Genomic DNA, 13,852 nt, shown 5'->3' on the forward strand with positions numbered 1-13,852 from the left:
CAGAGCATACCATGACCAGACTTCTGCACTCTGCAGTCTATTCTTTCCATTATCTGCTAAATTTTGCAATGGCTAAAGCAGGGTGATATACTAATATATACTCCAGGGGACTAACCTTTAGATTTCTAGGCATTTTTTACGCCAAGTCGCCAACACCTCTGCAAAGTTAGCTATGGCGTGGTGTAAGTATATGGTCGTCGCATGCTTAAGAAGTTTACTTTATCACATTCACAGCATCCAAAACATCAGGGTGGCAATGTAAGGTATGAGTATAACTCAACAATTCATGTGAGCTTCAACATTTAAGAGATCAAACTTATTGAGTAAACTGTTATCCATTTATCCAAGTCTATTTGTTGTAGAACTAACAAACAAATACATCTTTGATCAGACACCTGATTTGCTCAACCTAATCTTTGTCCATCATTTTCACTATGTATAGCTATAACATATACACTCCTTCTGGAACAGAAAAAAAGATAAATCTTCATTCAGAAACGAATATCAAGTGTAATGGTGCAATGGTTCAGGAACAGGATGATGCCTTGTAGCTTGTACAAAAGCAATCAAGAAACAGCACAGTATATTCTAGTACATAAACTTGTAACATTGGTGTTCGAAGGAGAACGCAACTACATCCTTGGAACTCCAATAAGCATCAAGTTCTTCGTACAAAAGTTTCGTAATCAATTTTGGTTTGTGAGTTGAAACAAATTTCACTTTCAGAATGCATATGAATTTAGAAAATACATTGATTGTACATTTGAAGGTGGGCAAGTGTAGGGAAGGAATGCAAGCCATCAATATGAAGATTTTTGCCTCCCTGAACTGACTTTCACACAGAAAGTTGATAAACACATGTAAGACTGACTATGATAGCTTCTGCATCTACAAAGGACTTACTCATTTCTTGAAGAATTTTTTAAGCAAAGCCTTGTTTTCTTTGCTAACTCTGGGATCTATGAGTAAGTCCACAAATAACGAAGTGGTGTGAGCATCCGCTGCAAATCCATCGCTGGTCATAATGCTGACAAACTCCAAAGCCTTGCTGACATCATTACTATGAAGAAAGCCCCTGATGATTGTATTGTAGGTGCAGTCATTTGGAGAACACCCATCAGCTACCATTTTCTTTAATAGCTCGTTGGCATCAGTTAGTAGCCCTTTCTTACAAAATCCTTTGATCATTGCAGTGTAGGTATGCTCATCTAGAGGTAACCCCTTAGCTACAAGAAAGGAGAAGATATTCACAGCCTCTTCAAGTCGGCCAGCTTCACACAAGCCATCAATAAAGATAGTGTACGTGAAAGTATCGGGTAGCACACCACTGCTCTTCATGTGATTAAACATGTGTAATGCCTCGTCAATCAGTGCATTTTGACATAGACCATGAATCAACGAACTATAAGTGACTACATTTGGTTTTAAGCCATGAGATTCCATATCTTTAAAGAGCTTGCGTGCAAAATGTACTTGATTGTCCTTGCACAGAGCATCAATTAGAGTGTTATATGTGACAACATTAGGAGTAAGTCCTTTATGTGGCATTTCTTGGAAAAGATGCACAGCTTTGTCAACCTTTTTAGCCTTTGAATATCCATTGATTAAGCTGTTAAAAGTAACCACATCAGGTTTGCAGTCATGTTTTACCATCAAATCCATTACCTTTTCAGCCTCTTCCATCTCACCACATAAGCAATATCCATCCACTAAAGCACTATAAGTGATGATATCTGGAACCTGACCATTGTCAATCATGAAATCAAATATAGCCCTTGCTTCAACAACCATTCCCTCTTTGGAATACATGTCAATAAACATGGTATAGGTCTCCACATCAGCCGCTATGTTGTTGTCCAACATCTGAGTCAACATCTCTTGAGCATCTTTCCACTTCCCCATAGTGCACATACCACGAATTAGCGTATTGTAAGTGATGACATTAGGGGAAATACGCTTGTTTTTCATCTCCTCAAAAAGTTCGAGGGCTTTAGGTAAAAACTTATCTTTGCAGAGACTGTCAATGATGGTAGTATATATGACAACATCAGGCAGGCAATGGCCATGAGATTCCATGGTGTGAAGCAACTTAAGAGCACCAACATTGTTTCCTCGTTTGCAAAGACCTTTAAACATAGTCCCGTAGGTGAAGATGTCAGGTCGGAAGCCAAGCTTGATGGTCTTATCGAGCAGTTGAACAGCTTCGTCCAGTCGATCAAAATGAATAAGCCCATTAATCAATGTAGTGTAAGTGACAATATCAGGTTGATGTCCCATCTTAAACAGCTTGGTGAGAACAGAAAACCCGAAATCAACACGCCCAGAGCGGCAGTAACAATTGGCAAGGATGGACAGGGAATAAAGATTGGGTGAGATGCCGGACAGCTGAAGCTGCCTAAAGAGAGAGATAACAATGGAGAAAGGGGGGTGGGGTTTCATCTTACACATTGCACTTAAAAGCATACAGAAATCCACAATAGAAGGAAGAGGACTCAAAGATATCATAGCATCAAACAGAGAAAGGGGATGATTAATCTTGTGAAACCCTAATTTGCATTCATGTCTCACAGATTTTAGAAACAATTGACGGTCATCAACATGAAAATGAAGATGATGATTTGTTGCACCATTCGTGTAATTTCGACAAGAAAATAGAAACTGAAAATGGAAACTGAAATTGGAAGAAAAGAAAGGAAGAAGAATACCAGAAGAATGAACAAGTGGAATTGCAGCAGTTTTACTCCTCAACAACAACATATCTCTCCAAATCATCTTCATTTAAGTTTTAACAGAGCAACTATCAGGCTGATTCTATAAGAAATAATACTCGCTACTTTTCAAACAAATTCTTCTGGTAATTTTTGGAGTTTTTCCATTAACACACCAACTATCTCCTTCTCCACTTAACACACAGAACAGAAATCGTGAACTGGGATCAAGTAAAAGTAAGTAAAGAGTATTCTTTATCTCACCAAAGTCCATACCATCGGGTGAAACCGTGAAACCCCCAAAATGAAATGGTATTTTCGTATTGAAGATCAAATGATTGAATATCCATAATTAACTACTCCCTCCGTCCCATAATATAGTGCTTGATTCCATTTTTTTCACGGGAATTAAGGTAAATAAAATCTAAGAGGAAAGTAAAAACTTTTTATTATTAAAATAAATATTGTGTGGAAAAAGGTGATCTTAGGAGAGAGAATGAAGAATAATTGATAAAAGAGCATTAAATGCAACCCTTGGGTTGAATAAACAAAGCAAAAAAACTATTTTCAAGAAGCAAACAAATAATGATGGCACGATTTTTCTAGGCAAATCACAAAAAATTATGGAATTAAATATGGAACCAAGCACTATATTTTGGGACACCCAAAATGGAAATGAAGTACTATATTATGGGACGGAGGGAGTAGTATTTTAGCTCGGGAGATGTCCGAGGCCGGTTACATTTATTCAATATATTATTATTCATAACTTTCATAATAAATTTTAGGTTTTGACTTTAATCATCTTATAAAATCAAGTTTTTCAAAATAACCACCTTATATGTTTATTTTTTTTTAAAATAATCACCTTATATGACCTAAATCTTTCTAAATACCTACAATTGACAAATTCCGTCAAGAAAATTATCCTCAAAAAGGGTTTAAGAATGATTCAATCACCTCCACCTTTATTCATTAGATTGTTTATAAGATTTTAACCCTTCTTTAAGATCGATTTGTTAGACGAAATATGTCAATTGGTATGTATTTAAAGAAATCGAGGTTATATAAGGTGGTTGTTTTTTTAAAAAATAAACTTATTAGGTTGTTATCTTGAAAATTGAGATTTTAAACATATACTCCCTCCGCTTTTATTTATTTGCTAGATTCTTGTTTACATAAGAATTTAGGAGATGTCCCTTTCATTCTTTTTTTGTGTATTTTTTTACCCCTTTAGCATTAAATAAGGTGGGAAAAGGAAAAAAAAAGTAGAACTTTTTGGTGGAAAAAGAGGAAAAACAAATATAATATTATTATTTTTGGTGGACTAAGTCTCCTAATAAGGAAAGTTGAAACAATATAGCAAATAAAAAAAAGCAACCCTTTTTAAAAAGGGAAAAGCTAAATGCAGCCCTTAGGGCTGCATATAAGAACCTATAAATGGAAATTATTTTGTAAAACAAGTATTAATGACCTTGATAAATGCATGCTTTTTGTCATAAATAACCAACTTTATACTAGTTTGGGAAAGGTATTTAATGCTTATATGCAACCCTAAGGGCTGCATTTAGCATTACCCTTTAAAAAAATATAGCAAATAAATAAAAGCAGAGGGAGTATTCAAAAGTCGCCCTTGCTTCACCAACTATTCCCTATTTCCTATACATGTCAATCAACAACTTGTAGGTCTCCACATTAGCAGCTATAACTTTGTCCATCATCTGAGTCAACATGTCTTCAAGCATCTTTTCACTTCCCCCAATGTACATACTACATACCATGAATTAACGTATTGTAAGTGATGACATTGGAGGAAATGTGTTTTTGTTTCATTTCCTCTAAAAGTTGGAGAGCTTGAGGTAAAAGATGATCTGAGCAACAACATTGTTTCCTCTTTTGTAGGGACCTTTAAACATAGTCCCATAGGTAAACATATCAGGCTGGAAGCCAAGCTGAACAATTTTATGGAGCAACTAAACAGCTTCATCCATGATAGAAGGAAGAGGACTCAAAAATTTCAATGAAAGAGAGAAAAAGGATGATTAATGTGGAAAAACTCTAATTTACAATCTTGTCTCACATTCTTGAGAAACAATTGAAGATCATCATGAACATCCATATACCCTTTTCATAATAATCTGACTAAAACACAATGTCTCAAAATTATAGACCCATACCCTTAACAAAATGTCAGGTCCGACCGTCTTTGGGTCAGGTCCTGGGTCCTGAGTCCATCTCTATCCACATGAGTCACACAAACTCAATCAAAGCCATGACTCCCAAACACAAAATAATAAGGATGATGTTTGTTACATCTCAAACCATCCCAAAAACAATCACACAAGCTAGATTTCAGTGTTTGCACAACATGGTGCGCATAGATGAAAAATAGTTTTTCATGAGCAAAATCACACAAATATTTCATCTTTTGGCAGAAGACGATCCATACCAGGCATGACAGTCAAAAAGCTTCATCAAAAAAGTAATGTTCATGGGCGGTGTAACATGACCCTGGAATGATAATATTCCATGGGACGAAAAATTGGATGGCGTGACAGCCAAAGATGGAGTGTAGACAGACCACTAGGGACATTTGAATCAAAATCAAACAAAGCATTAAAAAGAAAACATCTGACTACTTTTGATTACAATGCTTCTTCATCCAACTAGGGCAAGATGGCTAGAAGGGGTGCAAACATATATGAATTCAGCAAGATAAGGCTAGGTCTCACATTCAACCAGATGATCAACTCTTTTTAAAAGAATCAATGCAGGATTGATTTGAAATAAACCTAATCTGTCAACCAGCTCAGTCCCTGACCTCAATATATTGTGCTTGGGTTTCCTTAGGGATGTACAATCAATTCAACACCAAATATTTCCATACAATAGCCAAGTTGTTAAATAGTGTAGAGGAAGCATACAATTGTTATGATCCGAAGATCATCAATTACACTCGGTTGCATTTGACGTATGTTATGGTAGAGATTCCGAAGGTGAAGGGGGAAATCAACTACAAGAACCCACATAAAGGCAAGAAAAAGAATGATAGATTGGGTATATTACAAGCTTTTGTTAAGGTGTCAGATCAGCAGGTGACTGACACAATCAACACTCGAAATAAAACATTATCTGTGGTACAGACTCCAGAGCCTTGGAGTGACATGGACAGTCAATCAGAGGCCAACTAACAGTAGCAGCAGCACTGCAACATCAACAAGTGATTAGTAGTCATTAAGCTAAGGGGCTTCAGTGCGTAAGTAAGATAAAGGCCATTTTGTAACTACCATAGTAGGTGAATTAAACACTTCTTGTAACTACCATAGTAGGAAAACTAGATGATCACTTTCTGTAAACAATATAACCAAAGTATGCAAAATGATGTAGTATGAACTATGAACAACCCTTTTATGTTAATTAAATAAGTTCATTATTCATCATTTGGCTTCCATATGGGATAGAAAAAAGGGAACAAGTCAGAAAAAAAACATAAGACGGATTCCCCTATCAGAAAGTCCCAAATCAACATTTAGTAATTATGAATTTCCCCTATCTAAGTGCACACCATGAAATTTCCTCAGAATTAAAGCACTAGCTCTTCTCTACAAATGACCAGGTTATATCCAGAAAATCAACTACTATGAAATCAGGAGACAATAAAAATATTGACAGACAAATCACGTCAAAATAGCTCGTCTGAAGCACAGATAGAATGTAATGAGAACAGCAAATTTGAGCCATCAATTACATATGATATGATGCATCTGCCACTATGGTAAAGTAAATCCATGGAATTGAAGCCTACTTGACCCCATTCAGATTTAAAGCACAGCCGAAGAGGACTGCATCCAAGTATGAGCCTCATCTAGCTTTCTCCCTTCACAAAAGAATTACAAGAGCAAGGAAATGATATAACCTTTCAGCTGTGGCACATTGGCATGCAAAAACCCTCTAGGATGTATACCATCAGTCGAACATAAATTGGATTACTGTTCGGTCATGCTTTAGGGCTGAAAATTAAGCTGTCTCCACAACTTTGACATGGAATAGTCCAAAGCATCAACAAGAAAATCTGCAACATCTTTGTTGAAACACATTGGAGGTTTTATTCGGAAATTATTTCCATGAGACCACCTTTGCCAACAAGAACCCCGAGCTCTTCACAGAAAAAGGTATTGGAAAGCATCAGTACAGAAACATGGAATCAAATGCAGGAAGCTGATGAATAATATGCTAGCTACCGGACATGAGGAGTCCAAGTACCTCTAAGTTTCTCAAACAGCAGTCCAGTTTCTAGAGTTTTATCTTTACGGCCAATGACCAATTCAACCCCCACTATCAAACTTCCCCTCAGATCTCCAATTACTGAAAACAAATTTTCACAAAGAACACAGTACGAAGTTAGTGAAATCCTGGTATACAAGCAGCTCCAGTCAGCTTCTCTATTAAGATTAAAACTCCAATGCCTACTGAGCAGATAAGTAACTTTGCACCCAAATCCTACCTACAAATCAAGATCGATAAATATAAATGCTAGTTTACCACCACCATTAGAATAGCATATAGTAATAAGCCTTTGAACGCAACAGTAAGTAGGGATTACGATTTGACATGGATAATAAAACATAAATACGGCATACTAGATCAAAAAATCAAACTTCTTTTACCAGCAACTCAACCATCACCTACATAGCTGCATTGATTTGAGGTGCTAAAATGGTTACTACTCAGAAGTCAGAACTAATTACAATGAAATTATTGTAGGTCACATCCTGAAGACGAAGCAAAATTCAAAAAAAGAAAAACAAATCGGAATACCAATGAAAATGAAAAGCATTAGAAGAAATAGACATACTACCACTACAGATCTTTATATAGAATCGAAGTTCATGCAATTATGTGTAGTCTAAGATTAAGGATTAACTTCAAAAAACTACCTTTTATAAAAAAACTTTTTTCAAAAAAAACTACCTAATTTATTTATTTTCAAGAAACTATTTTTATTACAAATATGTCAAAATACTACCAGAAAACGATTTATGTTCAGTTTGGTCGTTTAATTTCGTTATTGATTTATGTGTAGTGATCACGTGACCTTTTTCATTACCATTTTGGAGCTCGAATTGGTCCAACAAATCCACAAACCAACTTAAAAAAAGTCCCAAGAGCGGCGTTACAAATGGTGCGACGAATGTTGGAGAAGATTACATGAATACTGTTACGGGGTGAAAATCCTGTCCAAGTAGCACCGATTTAGTGGCAGCATATGTGTATTTACAGGTACAAGTGGCGGCAAGTGATAGGCCAAGGTTTAAGGGCACAAATTGGTGATGTGGCGGGACGTTTGTTATGATCTCCCTAAGACAAAGGAAGCCATTAGCATTATGGAGGAGACTAGCAAAGAGGTTGCAACAACTTAGCAAAAATATGTTGGAATCTCTAGAAAAGAGGTTCTAGGGATTTTTACCAGGGAAGTAGTTAAGTCCTCCAACGGCAACATAGCATTACACTATAAATAGCTCATTTATGTAGCATGTAAACATGATCTCATCACACCAACACTCTAGCTCAATTACTCTCTCTCTCTCTCTCTCTCCCCTCATTGTTTTTCTCACCTTGTTAATCTGCCATCTCTCTCTCCCTAACCTCTAAATTGCTCATTCCTTCTGTCAATCGGGCAAAAACGATGTAATTGTACTACAAATTGATATTACTACCGCGGATTCGTATAACACAGATTTCCCCATGGTTTTCTCCCCACTTAGAGGGTTTCCACGTAAAATTATCTTGTGTTATTTCATTATTTCACATTATACTTCACCCATTTATTTTGCCTAGTATTGCAAGTTAATTGCGAACCTCCTCTCCAAGTAAATTAGGCCTCATCCGTAATTTGCCCTAAACAACTACCACATATAAGTCAATAGCGGAATAGACCGTCAAATTTAACGATAATTGTCATCAAGGGTAGTATTTTGAAAAGTATTTGTTGTAAAAGGTAGTTTTCTAAAAAAAGATTCATGCAAAAGGTAGTTTCTTTACAATTTTCCAAAGATTAATGAAGAACCAAACCAAATTCAAGAATGAGGCCTTGTGTTTCAAAATCCCCAATAATTGCTCTATGTGCGGCCAAATCCAATTTCAAAAGCAATGAAGACTCCTCCAGCTATACGTACCATGTCATACACTTGTTACAGATACCCAGGAGCTAATTCGACTGCTCCTCCAACACCCTAAACATAAATCAATTGTACACATTATATTATACTAGCTAAAAGCAAAAACTTTTTAACCATGAAACAAAGTGAAATATAGACCTGAATGGTTTAGCAGAGAAGCCAGCTATTTTCCCAGATGTGCCATAATCTTGATCATAAACATCCCTGGCATAAGAATACGCATCTGAATCAAAAATGCTATGGTAGGGATCTGGATTTGTCACATGATGAATGTCACCCTGTGTATGCACCTTCCTCTTTTCGCTGATTGGCCATGATTTATCACATGAAGTTCCTATTGAATATTATTCACTAAAGTTACGTAAAACAAACTACTGCCGCATTATAAAGAAAACAAAGACTCTATCAACATATGGGAAATCAAAATCTGATAGCATGAGGACAGATAGGTTAATGATACACCTAGTTGATTTCGAGGAAACATTTAGAGATGAAAAGCCTAGCGACGAAAAGACGGGTATAGAGAATTGTCTTGCCCAAGCTTGGAAGCCATTTGAGATGGAGCAAAATCAGCAAGCTGTGGAGATAGACCAAGGCTAACAGACAAAGGTAAAGCAAAGCAATGCATAATAATTTTGTGAGTACAATAGTTGCCTTAGTTTGATTGCTAGGTACGCCTACCTTTGACACCCGCATTTTGCTTTTCTTTCAGCTTCCTCTGGTTTCTTCTGGTCACTAATAAGAAACATAAAAAGGTGATAGAAGTATTCCACTCTTTCAGCTTTACTAAACCCAAACTAGATCATTTACACAAGAGTCTCTAAATTGGCTTAGCACTGTGAATATAGACCTTTGTCATTACTGCGTTTTTGGTCATGACTCAACGATTAATGTGAGCTTACAACATTTAGGAGGTCAAACTTATTGAGTAAACTGTTGTCCATTTATCCGAGTCTATTTGTTGTAGAACTAGCAACTACATTTATGATTGAGACACCCAGTTTGCTCAATTTAATCTTTGTCCATCATTTTCACTATCTATAGCAATAACATATACTCCTTTTGGAACATAAACCAGATAATTCATTTTCATTCAGAAACGAATATCAAGTGTAATGGTGCAACGGTTCATAAACAGGTTCATGCCTTGTAGCTTGAACAAAAGCAATCCAGAACATAGCACGTAAACTGAGTACATTCTAGTACATAGTCTTGTAACATTGGTGTTCAAAAGAGAATGCAACTATACCCTTGTACTGACGTAAATTATAAGCATCAAGTTATTAATGTCCACTAGCTCTAGAAAGTATATTCATAGTTCTTCGTACAAAAGTTTCAATTTTGGTTTGTGGGTTGATAAAATTCCACTTTGACAATGCATATGAATTTAGGAAATGCATTGATTATACACATGAAGGTGCGCAAATGTAGGGAAGGAATGCAAGCCATCAAAATGAAGATATGAGCCTAGTAAACTGACTTTCACAAAGAAAACTGATAAGCACATGTAAGACTAACTATGATAGTTTCTGTATCTACAAAGGACTTACTCATTTCTTGAAGAACTTTTGAAGCAAAGCCTTGTTTTCTTTGCTGACTCTAGGATCTATGAGTAAATCCACCAATAACGAAGTAGTGTGAGCATCAGCTGCAAAGCCTTCGCTGGTCATAATGTTGACAAACTCTAAAGACTTGCTGACATCATTACTATGAAGAAATCCCCTAATGATTGTGTTGTAGGTGAAGTCATTTGGAGGACACCCATCATTCACCATTTTCTTCAATAGCTCGTTCGCATCAGTTAGTAGCCCTTTTTTACAGAGGCCTTTGATCATCACATTATAAGTACGAACATCTAGTGGTAAACCCTTAACTACAAGAAAGGAGAAGATATTTAGAGCCTCTTCAAGTTGCCCAGCTTCACACAAGCCATCAATTAGAATATTGTACGTGATGATATTAGGGAGCACACAACTATGCTTCATGTGTTTAAACAAGTGTATTGCCTCGTCAATTAGTCCGTCTTGACATAGGCCGTCAATCAATGAAGAATAAGTTATTACGTCTGGTTTTAAGGCATGAGATTCCATCTCTTTAAAGAGCTGCCTTGCAAATCGTACTTGATTGTCCTTGCATAGAGCATCAATTAGAGTGTTATATGTGACAACATTAGGAGTAAGTCCTTTATGTGGCATTTCTTGGAAAAGATGCACAGCTTTGTCAACCTTTTTAGCCTTTGAATATCCATTGATTAAGCTGTTAAAAGTAACCACATTAGGTTTGTGGTCATGTTTTACCATCAAATCCATTACCTTTTCAGCTTCTTCCATCTCACCACATAAGCAATATCCATCTATTAAAGCACTATAAGTGATGATATTTGGAACCTGACCATTGTCAATCATGAAATCAAATATAGCCCTTGCTTCAACAACCATTCCCTCTTTGGAATACATGTCAATCAACATGGTATAGGTCTCCACATTAGCCGCTATGTTGTTGTCCAACATCTGAGTCAACATCTCTTGAGCATCTTTCCACTTCCCCAGAGTGCACATACCGCGAATTAGCGTATTGTAAGTTATGAAATCAGGGGAAATACACTTGTTTTTCATCTCCTCAAAAAGTTTGAGGGCTTTAGATAAAAACTTATCTTTGCAGAGACTGTCAATGATGGTATTATATATGACAGCACCAGGCAGGTAATGGCCATGGGATTCCATAGTCCTAAGCAACTTAAGAGCACCAACATTGTTTCCTCGTTTGCAGAGACCTTTAAACATAGTTCCGTAGGTCATGATGTTAGGTTGGAAGCCAAGCTTGATGGTCTTAGCGAGCACTTGAACAGCTTCGTCCAGTCGATTAGAATGAATAAGCCCATTAATCAATGTATTGAAAGTGACAATATCAGGTTGATGGCCAAACTTAAACAGCTTGGCGAGAACAGAAAACCCGAAATCAACACGACCAGAGCGGCAGTAACAATTGGCAAGGATGGACAGGGAATAAAGATTGGGTGAGATGCCGGACAGCTGAAGCTGCCTAAAGAGAGAGATAACAGTGGAGAAAGGGGGGTGGGGTTTCATCTTACACATTGCACTTAAAAGCATACAGAAATCCCCAGTAGAAGGAAGAGGACTCAAAGATATCATAGCATCAAACAGAGAAAGGGGATGATTAATCTTGTGAAACCCTAATTTGCATTCATGTCTCACAGATTTTAGAAACAATTGACGGTCATCAACATGAAAATGAAGATGATGATTTGTTGCACCATTCGTGTAATTTCGACAAGAAAATAGAAACTGAAAATGGAAACTGAAATTGGAAGAAAAGAAAGGAGGAAAGAGAGGAAGAAGAATACCAGAAGAATGAACAAGTGGAATTGCACCAATTTTGCTCCTCAACAACACCATATCTCTCCAAATCATCTTCATTTATGAACCACCACAATAACTGATTCGATGAGAAACTAAGAATACTTGGTACTTCTCAAACAAATTCTTCTCACAAATTTTGGAGCTTTTTCATTAACAGACCAACTATTTCCTTCTCCACCTAACACACGGAACAAAATTCGTGAATTGGGATTTGGAAAAGCCCAAAATCAAAAGGAAATAAAAAGATCACATGTGATAGGAAAAAGATATATGAAAAATTATCACTCCCTCCGTTTCAAAATATAGTTCACATTTAAGTACTCCTTCCGTCCTATAATACAATGCGTACTTCATTTTTGATGGGTCAAACTTTAAAATCTTTGACCGAATATTCTCATTTGTATATATAGAAAAACATATTCATGTGGGATCTTGTTAGATTCGTTTCAATGTGTAGTTTCATAATATCAACTTTTTATATTTTTTATTAATACGGAATTGAAGATATTAAAGGTCAAAATTACATCTTGCAGACCGTGTAAAAAAGAAACAAGCACTATATTATGGAATGAAGTGAGTAATTAATTGGACATCTAAGTAATATAGTCCCAAAATGCAAACATCTAAGTCATTAATATAGTCCCAAAATGCAAACATCTAAGTAATTATTAGAGTCTTAAAATGCAAACATCTAAGTAATTAATTAGACAGCCCTCAATGAGAATTGGGTTGCTTAACATTGTACTTAGTAGGAGAAATGCAAAAGATTTCAGGAGATCCATGGAATATCATTTACCTAAAAAAATATAAGAAAAAATGTTTCAACATTGACTTCAAAGAAATCTTCAGTTATTTGACAATTTCAATTTTTATTCTCTTAGAATGAGGAAATTGTCAAGACTCAAGAAAAGTAAGAAACGAGAAAGTAATTCTCGAAGCATAGCAAGATTTGAAGTGAATCGAAAGTAATCAAGAGAGCAAAATTCATCCCTTGTACACATCAAGTTCTTATGTGTTTCAAGCTAAAACTTAAAAGAATGATTTTATGTATCTAAACAATTACAATTCAACCCATTCAATAAATACAAAAGTGTTAGACTAATCTGGCTAACATTGAATTCAATAAAATAAAATACTACCTTCATCCCATATTAAATCGATATAATTTGACCATGTCCACAATTCACATAACCTATTTTGATCATATTGTTTAACTATCATGTAAACACAAATGTTTGTTTTAAGATGTTTGATTTGAATAGTTCATATTTTCAATATATCAACTTTTATCATTTTTGCTAATAGATAATTAGAGATAATTATGATCAAAGTTGTACATCGCCATGTGTGAAAATCAACTGTATCAATTAATATAACATGCACGGAAGAAGTAATTCAATAAATGAAAAAGATACCCAAAACTATTTTTAAACCTCAAGGTCACGTTCGCTATCGTTTTTTGTTTTCAGTTTTTTTGAAAACTGAAAACCAGAACAAATGATTTTCACTTTTTAGTTGTTAGTTTTCAAAATCATCACATTCTCAATAAGTTTGACTAATTTTTTATTCATTATAGGACATATGT

At 35.8% G+C, this 13,852-nt stretch overlaps 1 protein-coding gene across 1 annotated transcript; it reads right to left on the bottom strand.

The window, feature by feature from the left end:
• Window positions 1–470: 470 nt before the first annotated feature.
• On the bottom strand, window positions 471–12,513 carry LOC104890438 (uncharacterized). Its single transcript, XM_048642370.2, has 10 exons — window positions 10,439–12,513; window positions 9,569–9,622; window positions 9,424–9,483; window positions 9,026–9,091; window positions 6,950–7,120; window positions 6,744–6,866; window positions 5,850–5,913; window positions 5,158–5,291; window positions 4,374–4,478; window positions 471–2,779 (listed from the first exon to the last, which is right to left on the bottom strand). Exons 1-10 carry the CDS (start codon window positions 12,322–12,324, stop codon window positions 904–906), a joined length of 4,539 nt encoding a protein of 1,512 aa, XP_048498327.1. The 5' UTR covers window positions 12,325–12,513; the 3' UTR covers window positions 471–903.
• Between the last annotated feature and the right edge of the window lie 1,339 nt (window positions 12,514–13,852).

Source organism: Beta vulgaris, chromosome 4 (assembly GCF_026745355.1).
Source record: "Beta vulgaris subsp. vulgaris cultivar EL10 chromosome 4, EL10.2, whole genome shotgun sequence".
Taxonomy (NCBI): Eukaryota; Viridiplantae; Streptophyta; class Magnoliopsida; order Caryophyllales; family Amaranthaceae; genus Beta; species Beta vulgaris.